Genomic DNA, 14,931 nt, shown 5'->3' with positions numbered 1-14,931 from the left:
TCTCAGTCAGTGTTCTGTCCCGCACTTCTGTATCCGCTGGAAAACCGGCGTGCCCTATTTCCGACGCAGCTGCCTCCGTGCAGCGAATGAAATATGCCAGTGAAAATGCGCCTTTCGGGCCGGGCCGCTTTGGCGCATCTCCGAGGTTACCGCAAGAGGTTCTGATGCTGGGTCCTGGCATTGAATGTGGGTCCGTTCCCCACTTTCGAAGGAGGGGGGGGATGCCATTCCAGAGGAACGAGTCACGGTTCCGACCCGGCCCCAGCCGTTGCGGGGGCCCGGATGTCTCCTCCCACAGAAACCCCGAGGGAAAAGAACCGGCAGCGGAAGGTTGCCTGCGTGGAATGCTCCCCAATTTTGTCGCATTAGGGCCGGGAACATCTGGCTCTACACTGCCACGCCAGATGCTCCGTTAATTTGATCTTGATTTCCCAGGTTTTCTTTGAGCAGCTCTCGGGAATGCGGAAAAAAGTCTTAATGCGTTTTGGAAAAAAAAGACGCCCTCCTCTCGAAGTCCAGAGAGCAGCTTCTGCCGTCTTTGCCATTTTCTCCTTCCCTTTCTCCTCGCTGCTCCTGTCCTTAATTGTCTTTTCCCCATTTGCCTCCTCCTCAGCCAGGAATTGCATTGCTTTAACAGCTCAGTGCCACAATCTGCAGAAGCTCTCCGGAGCGGCTGCCTTTCAATCATCTTAACAAATTAGCCCTCTTCCATCTCTCTCTGAGGGCCCCGGTGGGGGTCTGACTGAACAAGGGAGATGTAACGAGCTCAGGAGCCGTGGACTTCCCACTTTCCATTCACGGCGCGGCCCTGGCTGGCGGCGCGTGCGACGCGTTTGCGGCGAGTGGACCTGCTGCGTCAAACGGCAGGTCGCGGGGCGAGGCTCACCTCGGCGTCTCGCAAGGCTAGGGGGGCAGATTAAGGACAGGTTAAGTGTGTTTCTGCGTTTGTCTGATTTTTTTTCTTGGTTTCAAGAACAACCGTGGGGTGGAAATGACCAAGATCAGGGCTGTGGTGTGTTCTAACCCTGCCCCCGCCCCCGCCCCCCGCCCAAACCACAGTCCTGAAGCTGCTGTTTTTGGGATTGCAGCACCTTAGGAAAAGGTAAAGCCCCACCGTCCCTGTTTCCTGACCTTGTTTGCCGCCCCGCTGCCCCCTGTTGTTGTATAAATAACAACACCCAGACACCCTAAATCAGCCTCCCCCAACCTGGCGTCCTCCAGATGTGCCCCACCTGCAGGACACCTGCAAGGAGACAAACAGGCAGGAGTGCCGGCTCACCCTCTGGCTGCCTTTGCACCTGGCGTTTGCTGGAGGCTGAGAATCGGGTGGGTGAACGGAGCCGCCCTGCGCCGTGCCTGGTGGTTTGTGGCTGTCAGCAGGGCTGGCGGGAAGGGTAGGCGCAGCTGGGCACCCACCCAGGGGCCACAGCCCAGCAGGGGCCCACTAACAGCAGGGGGGGTGGCTTCTCCCGCTTCACTGCAACCTCCATGTTCCCCTGCCTCTCGCTGCGGACCAGACAGTGATGGCGATGAAAAGGAGGAGCATCAGGTGCCATGGCCGGCTGGCTCCCTGACTCTCTGCCTGCCCAGCGTGATGATGATGAGCAATAGCTGCTGGTGACGGTGGTGGTGAGAAGGCAGACTCACTGAGGGAGGCGCTCCACTGTGGGTCTTGTGCCCAAGGGCCTTCGAAACACTAGTGGGTCAGTGGGTTGCTCAGAAAACGTCTTCTCGACCACTTATTCCTCACCCCTTCCCCAGACTGCTTTGTTGCTGGGACCCAAACGCATGCCTCCTCCTGGCTCACCTTTCCGCTTTCCCATCTTGTTCACCAGGTGGGGTGGAGGTGGGCGCTGCTTGCTTTCCTCGTTGCAATTCCTTCATTGTTGGCCAGCCAGCCGCCTGACAGTTAGCACTCGGGATTTCCTGCCTGTCGGTCTCAGGCCTGGATCCCACGGGAAGGGTCTCTGGGAAGCGGTCCAAGCACAGCAGCCCTGTCGGAGCCGACCAAAGGCCTGTGTAGTCCAGCGAGCTGTTTCCCTACGGTGGCCAACATCGCAGTTGCCTCTGGGAAGCCCAAATGCAGGGCGAGAGGCCAATGCCCCCCTTCCCCACGGATCCCTGGCAATGGGCATTCAGAGGCATGCTGCTTTCTGATCCTGGAGGTGGCATGCAGCCATCGTGGCTAGTAGTAGCCACTGATTGCATCAATTTTCATGAATAATCCCCCATGATCTCTAAACATAAGAATTTCAACCAGGCGCCTGCTTGGCCACAAGCCGTGGAGTAACAGGTGAAACTGTACCAATGTGGCTTTCAGCCCCGCTCCTGTACTGGGAGCCACGTTGGTGCAGGCGGGGAGTTCATACAGCCAGGCGCCGCTTCTGTCACATCTCACAGTGGCCCCTTTCCCTCTTTGCCCAGAAACCCTGCATCCGGAACCGGGTGGCCCTGTCCGGCCTCAGGGACGAGATGTGGGCGGAAGAGCATGAGGCCACCATGGATCAGTTTCTGAAGGACGTCACCAAGCAGATGCTCGTGTTGTACGTCGATGACTTTGCTGGCTTGAAAGTGGAGCTGCTCATGCCGCACCAGGTGGGTCTGGCCCGGAGTGTCCGAGACCTCCTGAGGTCCTTAATTGTCTCACGTGAGGGCCTCGGGAGAGCTCTGCTAGAGCAGATCAAAGTGGCTCCATCTCGTCCGTCAGCGTGTCTTCTCCCCCAAGTGGGAGCTCCCACTTGCAGAGCTCCGCCTCCCCTGTTGGCTATTTCTGATAGCTGGCATTCCGTGGCGTCCTGCCTCTGAACCTGGAGGCTCAATTGTGTCTTCAGGAATAATAGCCCCTGGTCGCGAATGTGTCTATTCCCCTCTTAGCAGGCGAGGACCTTGCCCTCCCTTGCCAGCCCCTGATGCCTTAATTGGCCTTCATAGAATCATAGAATCGCAGAGTTGGAAGGGGCCTAAAAGGCCATCGAATCCAACCCCCTGCTCAAGGCAGGAATCCACCCTAAAGCATCCCTGACAGATGGTTGTCCAGCTGCCTCTTGAAGGCCTCTAGTGTGGGACAGCCCACAACCTCCCTAGGTCATTGGTTCCATTGTCGTACTGCTCTAACAGTCAGGGAGTTTTTCCTGATGTCCACCCGGAATCTGCCTTCCTTTAACTTGAGCCCGTTATTCCGTGTCCTGCACTCTGGGAGGATCGAGAAGAGATCCTGGCCCTCCTCTGTGTGACAACCTTTTAAGTATTTGAAGAGTGCTCTCATGTCTCCCCTCCATCTCCTCTTCTCCAGGCTAAACATGCCCAGTTCTTTCAGTCTCTCCTCATAGGGCTTTGTTTCCAGACCTCTGATCATCCTCGTTCCATTGGCCTGATCGCATCCCATAAAATCAGTCCGCAAGGGCATGCATCCCGTGCAGCCTTCCTGGTCCTGTAGGTCACAGTTTCTCTACCGCTCTGTATCCAAGGATGGGAGCGGATTAATGACCCCCATCCTACCTAAAAGCAGTAGGGAAACTCTGTTCTAAACTAAAAACAACAGCAACAAAGGGTGCGTGTTTGTTCGTAGCAACCTGCCGGCAGCCCGCCTCCATCCCCTCCCAGTTTGTTCCGGGAAGGTCTTCCGCCCACCCTGGTGCAGGTCTCTGGTGTTTCCCCCTGCTGAGGATTGGTTGCCGCAGAGACACAGCTCCAAGGGGTCAAGGCTGCAGACCGGAAGGGTGCCTTGCTATAGAGGCAGAGGGCAGCTCCAAAGCTCTGCTGCCGCCTGGGGGTCTCCTTCGAGGAGCCCTCCGCCTCTTAATTCAGCGTTGTCCCCGCAGGAGCCGAAGCAGCTCACTTACTTCATCCGCCGAGAGAACGTGGAAATCACCGAGGAGAATTTCCACGAGGTCGTGCAGTTTGGCACCGTCCGGAGCCCCTACATTGATTCCCTGGTGCGGATGCTCAACGCCGTCTTTCTTCCCCGGCTCTTCCGCAAGGCGTCCTGGCCTGAAAGTATAAAGAATGAATTTTTCTCAGAAATTTACCACTTCATGACCTCTCTCACCGGTGAGTCTCGGCCCTCCTTCGCTCCCTATTTGACCTTCACTTAGGGCTGAATTTGCCGTTTTCCGAACTCCTAAGGCCTCCCGCCAAAGACTTGCCGGTAGGGTTCAAATGCATAGTAGACTCCAAGGCTCCTTCTGCCAACGTTCCCGATATTCCCACCACCTGCCCTCTCCTTAGGCCATGGAGGAGGGTTTTCTCCAGTGAAACTGACCTTTCACTTACCTCACGGAAGTTGCACTCTATCGGTAGTCTATGGCTGACAGCTTCCCTGGGCTGCTGCTCTGACATCACAGCGCCACAGCCAGTGGTTAAATGGGGGCTCGCTGACCAATAGTGGGACAGCCGGCCTTTTGCCTGGTTTACATCTAAGATAGTTGTCAGCATGCTTCATGCCTTTGCTCTCGTATAGTTTTTTGGTGCCTCACCCTTAAGCATGTCCTGGTCAGAATTTATCCCTATAGAGTCTCCTCATCGTAAACCCTTGCAAGGCATTAGGAAGCAAAGCACATTCGCGTAAACATGTGATCTGCAGAAATTATTCCCATGAGGGTTTAGGGTTTTTGGAACTGTTGGGTAAGGTTCAAGATGGCAGCGTGTGAGGAGACAGGTGGGTCAAACGGCAAAGGGATGAGCATTGGGGTCCTGGTGAGAAACCGTGACATGTCTTTTCTGTTCTGTGTTCTATAAGAAGGCCCCTTCCTTCTTTCCTTCCTTCCTTCCTTCCTTCCTTCCATCTTTCCTTCCTTCCTTCCTTCCTTCCGTCCTTCCTTCCTTCCTTCCATCTTTCCTTCCTTCCTTCCTTCCTTCCGTCCCTCCTTCCTTCCTTCCTTCCCTCCCTCTCTCCCTCCTCCCTCTCTCCCTCCATCCTTCCTTCCTTCCTTCCTTCCTTCCTTCCTTCCTTCCTTCCCTCCCTCCCTCCCTCCATCTTTCCTTCCTTCCTTCCTTCCTTCCTTCCTTCCTTCCTTCCTTCCACCAAGGCCTCATCTACACCAAGCAGGAACTTGCACTATGAAAGGGAAATATAAAAGGCAGGAGTCACATGACTCCTTTATAGTGGTACTGAAGTGCACTGACAACTGTTGGGCCCCCTTGACATAGACCATATAGTGCTATAGCCTGCTTGGTGTAGATTAGGCCCAAGACCCCATGTAGACAAGAAGTCACCAGAAAGTCACTACGTTCAACATCTAAGATCCTCCTCCGGGTGCCTACTCCGAGAGAGGCTCGGAGTGTGGCAACGAGGGACGGGGCCTTTTCGGTGGTGGCCCCCAGACTCTGGAACGATCTCCCTGACGAGGCTCGCCTGGCGCCAACGCTGCTATCTTTCCGGTGCCAGGTGAAGACTTTCCTCTTTACCCATGCATATGGCAGCACATCTTAATCACCCACATGTTTAGGTTTTTTTAAACAGTTTTTAATGCTTTATGTGTGTATGTTCTGTGTTTTAGATTTTTAAATGTTGTATACTTGTTTTTATCTCAATTTTAGAATTTCTGTAAACCACCCAGAGAGCCCTGGCTATGGGGGCGGTATAGAAGTGTAATAAATAAATAAATAAACAAGAGCTCTGCCATGTTAACCAGGCCCTCCTCCCTATTTGTCCGTCTCCAGACACTCGCTCCAAAATGAGGGGCCGCACCGTCCTCTACATCCCGATCGAGTCTCTGATCATAAAGGCGGAGGCGGCCTTAAAGGACAAAGCCCTGGTTCAGCGGCTGGAGAGTGAGTGACGGGTCTCCGGGGACCTGGGCTGGGGAGGTGGGGAGAGGGGTAACAGGATCAGCAGAATCGGAGGAGGGAGCTTGACCGAGAGGCCCCGCGCCAGGAGCGGCGCTCAAGACGGTAAGTGAATTAACCCCCAGCAGCATATGAGCTGCATCCATCATTCCCAATCATGGAAAACGGGCTTGTCAGGCTGTGAGCGTTGCGCAGGGTCCCATTTGGGGATTATTAGTTCTGCTGCAGGCGTCCTGTCGGAAAAGAGAGTGCAGGGGGGGCAGGGGAGGCCTCTTCCCCAGCCCTTCCGCTTTACCTTTGGTCTTGCCTCACGCCAAAATTTGCTCCTCCCCGCCCCCACCCCACCCCCAACCGGCCCATCAAAATTCTATGTCACATGCAGAGTAAGGTGTGTGAATGAAGCTCATGATGGTACTGGGATGGCCCCCTGCCCTTTTTACTGCAGGATTGGAGCATTCACAGCTTCTCAGGTATTTGTCAAAGGTTGGGGAAAGTGTGCAGGTTGAGAGAGAGGAAAGGTCTCGGAGGGCTGGGAAGAAGGGGGCCCGTCTTGTGCGTGCTGGAGAGAGGGTCTGCCGGTTCCAGAAGCGCTGCCCTCCCTCCTTGCACTACAAGCCCCATGTGGAGCCTTCTGTTCTGGTTGATGAAGGGCCTGTCTTGGGCTCAGCCTCTGGACTCCGAAGTTTAGCTATCTTAGAAGCCACGGAGTGGTATCTGAAGGTTACCACAAGAAAGGCTGCAAGAAAGGCAAATGCTATTTTGGGCTGCATTAATAGAAGTCTAGCTTCCAGATCATGTGAGGTACTGGTTCCTCTCTATTCGGCCCTGGTTAGGCCTCATCTAGAGTATAGCGTCCAGTTCTGGGCTCCACAATTCAAGAAGGACACAGACAAGCTGGAGCGTGTTCAGAGGAAGGCAACCAGGATGATCAGGGGTCTGGAAACAAAGCCCTATGAAGAGAGACTGAAAGAACTGGGCATGTTTAGCCTGGAGAAGAGAAGATTGAGGGGAGACATGATAGCACTCTTCCAATACTTAAAAGGTTGTCCCACAGAGGAGGGCCAGGATCTCTTCTCGATCCTCCCAGAGTGCAGGACACGGAATAACGGGCTCAAGTGACAGGAAGCCAGATTCCAGCTGGACATCAGGAAAAACTTCCTGACTGTTAGAGAAGTACGACAATGGAACCAGTCACCTAGGGAGGTGGTGGGCTTTTCTCCCACACTAGAGGCCTTCAAGAGGCAGCTGGACAACCCTCTGTCAGGGATGCTTTAGGGTGAATTCCTGCATTGAGCAGGGGGTTGGACTCGATGGCCTTGTAGGCCCCTTCCAACTCTGCTATTCTATGATTCTAAGGTGTACCTGAAGTATTTCCCTCCCCCCCCCACCTCCTCCCGCACCCATGAAGACTAGAGGCTTGGTCTTTTCAAAGAGGAGCCCAGCTTTTCTTGATTCCAAACTCAGCTCAGGTCCCACTAATGTACTGCCAAAGAGAACCCACTTCCCTTTTGTGGGTTTGATGGGTGTCCTGGTCTGGCCCAGAGGCAATACCATCATTTGGGGGCGATGGAGGAGCACGCGCCTGAGTGGCAGGCTTGTTGATACCCCCTCCCCCTCCCCATGTCACCGGGCATCCAGAAACGACCTTTCCTCCTCCTGCTCTGGAACGTCGGGGTGATTTCTTGAAGGCTGCTAAATGTGGGAGGGACTGAGGACGACCCAAGAGAGCTGAAAGCAGGCTGCCAAGGAATGCAGACTCTCACCCTCCTTAGCTGTGGCTCATGTGATCATTTCACTTTGGGCAGCTCTTCCCTGCATAAGTAAGAGCCCCGAGGGATCAGACCAAAGGCCCGTCTTGTCCAGCACTCTGATTTCCCACAGCGGCTGACCAGATCCCTCCAGGAGGCCCCACGAGGCACGAAGGCCGTGGCTCCTCTTCCACTGTTGCCTCCCAAAAACTAATCGCCGTCAACAGATCTCTGCTCTTCCTGCTTGGATTTTCTACTCCCCTTCTTATTTATTTATTTATTTATCCCTCAGATAACCTGGCCCCAAGCCGTTTAGGCCTTTAAATGTTAATACCAGCCCTTTGAATCGGGCCCGGACCTGGACTGGCATCCAGTGAAGTTGGAAAAGGACTGGCGTGATGTGGTCACGTTGGCCAGTCCCTGTTAGCAAACGTCTTAGCCAACAGCCATCGCCGCAACCTGTGACAGCAAATTCTGTAAACCGGTTGTGTGCAGAAGCCCCTTTCTCTGGTCTCTTCTCAATCTGCTGCCGATAGTTTTCATCGACTGACCCCCAAGTTCTTGTCTTTATGAGAGCGGGAATGGGGGGGGGGGAACCCCGCCCGTTCCCACTTTCTGCGAATGAAGGCCTGATTTTGTAAGCCTCTATGAGGTGTCGTCCCCCGTCCCCCCAGCCTCCCCTTCCTGCTTCTCCCTGGGCTGCTTCCTTGTGACCAGCAGCTAAGTTATAAGATGGTGGAGGTGAGTCATTCTTCAACTTGCTCTCCAGCACTTCCTCCCCTCAGGTCTATTATAAATCCTGCTGTTATTATTTTGGAAAAAAATGAGGTGGTGGTGGTGAGGGGAAACGCACACACCAAAAGCCTAAGAATAAAAATGTGTGTGTACATGTGTGTGTGTGTGTGAGAGAGAGAGACGGCTTCGATCTCGCAGTCAGGTCAGTGTATGATTTTGTTCTCAGAGCGCGTACAGCCCACAGCGGGGCAGAATTGGAGCATGTCCAGACTTGCTTTCAATGCGACGGCTTGACTCTGGAACACAGGCAACAATAATGCAGGCGGAGAAGGCCGAGGGCCTTTGGATTGCCACCGGAGGAGCCCGGCCGCTCGCTCCCGTGTGGAGAATGGGAGAATGGGAATCCTGGCCCCGGGGCTCTAAGCCCTGGCTCCAATGCAGCTGGCGGGCACGGACGTAACCTGGCCCTGTTCGCAGGTCTGGCCACCGCTTCAGAATCTGCAACCGTGTCCTTCAAAGTGCTGCTGCTTGTGACCCAAGGAGCTGGGCATGTTTAGCCTGGAGAAGAGAAGATTGAGGGGAGACATGATAGCGCTCTTCAAAGACTTATAGAATCATAGAGTCCTAGACTAGCAGAGTTGGAAGGGTCCTCTAAGGCCATCGAGTCCAACCCCCTGCTCAATGCAGGAATCCACCCTAAAGCATCCCTGACAGAGGGTTGTCCAGCTGCCTCTTGAAGGCCTCTAGGGTGGGAGAGACCACAACCTTCCTAGGTAAATGATTCCATTGTCGTACTGCTCTAACAGTCAGGAGTTCTCTCTTCATTACAACAGTTCAAGTGCGCGCGCGCGCGCACACACACACACACACAGGGTCGGTGGCATTTCTGGTAGCTATTGCACATTGCCAGACCCCCGTCCGCACACGTTTTGGAATGCGTCAGGAAAACCTTGCTTATTCTGATCAGCACTGGATGGACAGGAAGGATGACAAATCCACAGGATTTTATTTTATTGCTGCTCTTAATGGATAGATTACCCGTCCTCATTTCCCCCACCCCCACCCTGGTTGTTACTCTGTCAGCGGCCTGCCCTGCCCTTTGCTCGCCTTGTCTTGTGAGAGACCCCCTCCATGCCTGCGGGGAAGGGCACGACCCTCCCGCTCCGGTCTATTCGTCTGCCTCGGGGCAAAAGCCTTGTAGGCAGAGAAACCTATTTTTCTTTTTCTCTCCCCTTGGAACAGCTTTCAACCGCCGAGTGCGTTTCGAGTGTGTGGGGCCGGGTGGAATTCCTTGTGGGGCCCACCAGCTTCCCTAGCTTTCCCACATCATCTGAAATAAAAAGGACTCCTTCAAGGTGAAATTGGGCCTGGCAGAGCCCGGCGGTCCGGGAACCCTTAACGGGAGAGGCCAGGAATTGAACCGGAGCAGGCCTGCCTTGTGCAAAACACTGGCTGAGCCACCCCGGGTCCATTGCCCTTCATGGCCGGACGGCTGCACAGGATGGCAGCGGCAGCACCCCCCCTCCACCCAGGTCTTTAAAATGCTGTGGTCATATCGGGGTGGGTGGGGGAGAGAGATGGTACAATTTAAAGGGCAAAAGGGCAGGGGGGGTGAACACTCCTTATGCCTGCCACTGCCCGCACCCCCTCAGCGGTATTCCTGCAGCAGAAGTGATAAAATATCCCCAAGTCTTTGCTATTAGAGCCCACCTCGGGGGCGTGGGTTGCAGGGGACAAAAGTAACCCCGGGTGGGAAGGAGGGTTCTGTGCACACGCACACGGACACACACGCCCGCGTGCCCCTTTGGGGCTTTGGACCGCATCCCCTCGTGTGTAAAAACACAGGCCTGCCACCGCGATGTGTGACTCGGCTCTTGGGGCCCGGGCCTCCTCGTTGCGTCCCTCGCGTTTGTCCCCGGGGGGGGGGGCGCCTCTGGTTCCATTACTGCCCTGCAGGCAAACGGGTTGGCGAGAGAAATCGCCCGTCAGATCTGGCGCGGCGGCTCGTTTGTTCCGCCCGGCGCAAATCCAATTGAGCGCCTCGCGACGGACAAGGGGGAAACGATGTTGACTGAATTATGCAGCGCGCCCGCGTCTCCATTAGGCATAATAAAGCGAAGGCTGGTGAAGGTGTGACTCACCGGGGTGGGTGGGTGTGCTTCGGTCCTTTTCTTCTTCATGCAAATGGCAGCAGCAGGAGCCCGCTGCGAGAGCAGGCTGGGCCTACGTAGCCCATCCTCCCCTGCCGCCCAGGCGCCCGTGGGATGTGTCACCCGTTGTGTTTGGAAGGTGTACCCGCAAGGCGTCCCCCGTGCACCCAGCATTTGATGACAAATGTGCGTGTGAGTCCTGCTTGCCGTAAGGATGCTGTGCTGCGGTTGCAGAAAGCCCCCCCCCCCCCCGCCACCCTGCTGGGCGTGAAGCACTCAGGGCTCCTGGGGCCCCTGGGCCGGTTTCCTGCCGGTCTCTGCGAGAGCCGGCTCCTCCTTCACTCCGTCTCGCTCGTGGCGTTAACGGGAACCGCGATTGCTGTGTGCTTTTACAACGAGGGGAAATAGAAATGCTCTTAGGAACAACAGGCACTCATTGACCCGTTTCTCTGGATGGGGTGCTTCAGCCCTCCAGTGTGGCCCTGCCTGGTAGGGGGGCATAGGCCCCCCCCCCCGACGTGTTCTCCGCCCTCCTTTCCTCGGCGTTGCAGCCTAAAACAAACAGCCGCGGCACAAAGGGCCACCTTGGCTCGTTCCACGCCTTCCCGATCTGAATCTGAGCACGGGGATGTCAGGAAACCAAACAAAAGCGGAACGTGGCCCTTTTAAAAGTTTAAACGTGTTTTGGAAGAAATCCCCCCCACCGCCACACGCAGATGGAGGATTTGAAATGCACATGATTGTCCCATAATGAGAGGCCTGTGCGGTTGGCAGCGCCCAGCCCGCGATGTGCCGTGCGCATTAAAATCTTCCCGTGGCTGAATCTTTTGCATGGCAATGCAGGCTTGGGTTAAGCATCCAATTGGCTACCTCGGGGTCGTCTCTTGTGTGACTAAAACCTCAGCTGTTATCAAGCACTTAGAGATACTTGGCTATTCTAATCCCTGGGCTGCGTGATTGTCTTACCCCTGTAATTTGGCACGGAGACGGACGCTTCCACGCTGCGATACTAACTCTTCTTAGATGGCTGCTCTCTAGCTATTAGCCTCTTCCATTCCAAGAGCAGGGGGAGGCGGCAAACTTTGTCCGCTGTGTCTGCCTCAAACTCCCCCCCGCCACCCCCCGGCTGGAGCCAGGCAGCTCCTTTGGGCAATTTCTTCTCCTGGGACTCCTGCGCCCCTGCCATGGCTAGGGCTCTCCTGCTCCCTGCTGCACAAGCCCCCCCTGTTGTTACGTCGACATTTTGCACCCCATCCTCTTGGCTTCCCCCCACAATGCACTTGGATGTGATGCATTTGGGATCTATCAGACAACAGACCACAAAGTAGAAGGTAATTTCTGCACTTTTCCCAGACGCAGCAGCAACCGAAGTCCCATATTAAAGAGCAGGGATGACAAAGCGTTTTGGCAAAAGCTGCTGCAGTGCCTCGCGCATAGAATGGCTCAGACAAAAGGGCTCGCTGTGCGCCACACTCTCCTCTGCTTTCTGATGTGCGGGAGAACAACGTGGTGCGGAAACATAAAGGCTTCGAGCCCACAACAGTGTGAGCTCGCGTGGGGCAAACACCAATGGCACCAGGTACTCTCGGAGTGACAGCCCCGTCCCGCCTTGCCCCACCTGGGAAAGACATGCCTCCCTACTGCATGGGCCGCACTGCCCTTTCGTGGGGCAGTATTTCCCCCAATTTTTCTCTGCCCAGGAAGGCAGGCTTCAGTGAAGACATTCTCTGAAGTCTTTTACGCTTTCTGGAGAGGAAGCAGCAGGGCCGGTGCCAGGCTATTTTGTGCCCTACGCAAGGTGAGCTGCTTTCACCCACCCCCACCCCCCAGCGCACCCCACCACCCCCACCCCGACAAGCGGGGATGAAGGCTGCCCCCTCACCTCGTGTAGCGTACCCGGAAGTGCGACACCAGGTGATGGGCGGGGCTCTCGACTGGGGTGGCGACTCTGCTAGAGCGGCTCTGACTGGGAGGGCGGCTCCAGGTGTTCCAGACGTCAGAACGTGGAGCTGTCTGTCCCCCCGCCCCCCAGTGTCCCAGCTTGGCTTCGGCTGGGTGGGACGCTGGAGTGGGGTGGGTGGGTGCGCGGACGGCTCCACGTTCTGGCATCCAGCATGCCCAGATGCCAGAACGTGGAGCTGCCCTCCCTCCCTCCCCCCACCCCAGTGTCCCGAAGCCAAGCCGGGACGCTGGGGCGGGGTGGGGGCGGAAGGGCGGCTTTGGAACGGCGCGCCCGGAAGCTGCCCTCGCTCAGCTAGAGCGGCTCTGGGAGTGGGAGGGCGACTTCCGGGCGCAGCATTCGGCGCCCCCCTTACCTTGGCGCTCTAGGCGGCCACCTGACTGGCCTCTATGGCAGCGCCGGCCCTGGGAAGCAGACCGTCTCTTTCTCTGTAGGCAATCCGGGAAGAAATGGAGCAAGCCAATTCGGATAGCTTTAAAAGGAGGGTGGATAATTCCCTGGAAGAGAAGGCTACCCATGGCTGCTGGGCCTGATGGCTGCATGCTCCCTGCAGTATCCGAGGCAGTAAGCCTGGGTGCACCAGCTGCTGGGGAACCTGGGCGGGAGGGTGCTGTGGCACCACGTCCTGTTTGTGGGTTTCCCGTGGGCAGCTGGTTGGCCCCGTGGGAACGGCATGCTGGACTAGGCGGAGCCTTGGTTCTTACGTTCTTCAGCCTGCATGGACTAGTCGTCTGTGGAGGGGGGGGGGGGCGGCGTTTGCTTCCGGTCCTTCCTCACTTCAGCTCTTTGGTGACCATTACAGGGGGTGAAATGTGTGATGAGAACCGTTGAGGCGAACATGGCCAGGGGCTCTAAAACAGGGCGGCAGAAGCTCTTCCAGCCCAAGGGCCAGATTCCATTTCGGGGAAACTTTTGCTCCCCTCCCCCGCATTCCACCGGTGGGCGGGGCCCAAATACAAAACACACACACCCCGTATTGCAGCCTCGAGCTCTTCACTGCCAGTAGCTCTGCCTCAGGAGAGGCATTTCGACCCTTTCGGGATGGAGCAAAAGCGGCGCAAAAGCCGGGGAGCCACCAGACGGTCGTGGGTTGGGGAAAGTGGGCGTGGCCTTCTGGGGACCCTTCCGGAGGGCCGGTTTTGGGCCCCGTGGGCCTGAGGTTTTGCACCCCTGCTCTGGAATGTTAACATCGGCCTTCCCACTGACTGTGGAGCTCAGCGATCCATAGTTGGCGCGATCCGCCTCTGCCACGTCGATTTGCTGCCCTGCCACGGTGCATTTTTATATAGGAAACCCCAGCCGTGTGGTAAGGTGGTGGCGCCTCGTGGCTTGGCCCGCCCTGCCCCATGCCTTAACGGACTGACTTTGCTCCGGGTCCTCCTCTCTGCCGGCACCGCTCCTCCCCCCGCAGCCACTTCGCCGTCGAAACGACCACGGGGTCTTCCACGGCGTCATATAGAGAGAGGAGAGGCCCTCGTGCGGCCGTCTTCTCGCAGCTTGACCGACGGCGTGTGTGTGTGTCGTCTGCTTGCTGCCGTTGTTCCAGCTTCCATGATTCACTGGACCCGGCAGATCAAGGACGTGCTGAGGGCCCAAGAGGCCGTGGAGAGCAGGGAGAGCTCCGGCCCGCTGGAAGAGATCGAGTTCTGGCGGAACCGCTGCACGGACCTCTCCGAAATCAGCAAGCAGCTCTGCCAGCAGGGGGTGAAGCGCATCGAGGCCATCTTGGCGCTCTCCAAGTCTTCCTACGTCAGCCCATTCCAGCGGCTTGCCAAACAGATACAGGTGGGTGGCTTTGGGTGGGATAGGGCAGCCTCCCCCAGCCTGGGGCCCACCAAATGCGTTGGACTACAGCTCCCAGAACCCCCCAGCCAGGCTTGATGATCTTCAGAGGAGGGCAACCAGGATGATCAGGGGTCTGGAAACAAAGTCCTATGAGGAGAGACTGAAAGAACTGGGCATGTTTAGCCTGGAGAAGAGAAGGCTGAGGGGAGACATGAGAGCACTCTCCAAATACTTAAAAGGTTGTCACACAGAGGAGGGCCAGGATCTCTTCTCAATCCTCCCAGAGTGCAGGACACGGAATAAGGGGCTCAAGCCAGATTCTGGATGGACATCAGGAAAAACTTCCTGACTGTTAGAGCAGTATGACAATGGAATCAGTTACCTAGGGAGGTTGTGGGCTCTCCCACACTAGAGGCCTTCAAGAGGCAGCTGGACAACCATCTGTCAGGGCTGCTTTAGGGTGGGTTCCTGCATGGAGCAGGGGGTTGGACTGGATGGCCTTGTGGACCCCTTCCAACTCTGCTATTCTGTGACCCTTTGTCCCTCTTTGCCCTTGCTTTGCAGGATGGGTCGGAGCAGGCCCTCTCCAACCTCCGATTCCTCTCTATCCTGAAAGATCCGTTCCAGGAGCTGGCCACGCTGCGGCCCAAAGATATCTCCGACAAGCTGCCTCACCTCATCAGCCTGGTCCGTATCGTGTGGGTCAACTCCCCGTACTACAACAGCCGAGAGAGAATCACGGCGCTCTTCCGCAAGGTGGGGGCTG

At 56.4% G+C, this 14,931-nt stretch overlaps 1 protein-coding gene across 1 annotated transcript in view; it reads left to right on the top strand.

Moving 5' to 3' along the window:
• Nucleotides 1-2,551: 2,551 nt before the first annotated feature.
• The window catches only part of DNAH2 (dynein axonemal heavy chain 2), a 96,585-nt gene continuing 84,205 nt past the window's right edge, over nt 2,552-14,931 (top strand). Inside the window, exons 1-5 of the mRNA XM_063138104.1 lie at nt 2,552-2,595; nt 3,822-4,050; nt 5,662-5,772; nt 13,927-14,165; nt 14,730-14,921. Of these exons, the coding sequence (XP_062994174.1) occupies nt 2,584-2,595; nt 3,822-4,050; nt 5,662-5,772; nt 13,927-14,165; nt 14,730-14,921 (783 nt within the window). The 5' untranslated portion in view covers nt 2,552-2,583. The remainder of the gene's footprint in view (nt 2,596-3,821; nt 4,051-5,661; nt 5,773-13,926; nt 14,166-14,729; nt 14,922-14,931) is intronic.

Source organism: Elgaria multicarinata, chromosome 11 (genome assembly GCF_023053635.1).
Source record: "Elgaria multicarinata webbii isolate HBS135686 ecotype San Diego chromosome 11, rElgMul1.1.pri, whole genome shotgun sequence".
In the NCBI taxonomy this organism is placed as follows: Eukaryota; Metazoa; Chordata; class Lepidosauria; order Squamata; family Anguidae; genus Elgaria; species Elgaria multicarinata.
Note: the sequence above shows the minus strand (reverse complement) of the source record. Positions and strands in the feature narration are given on the sequence as shown.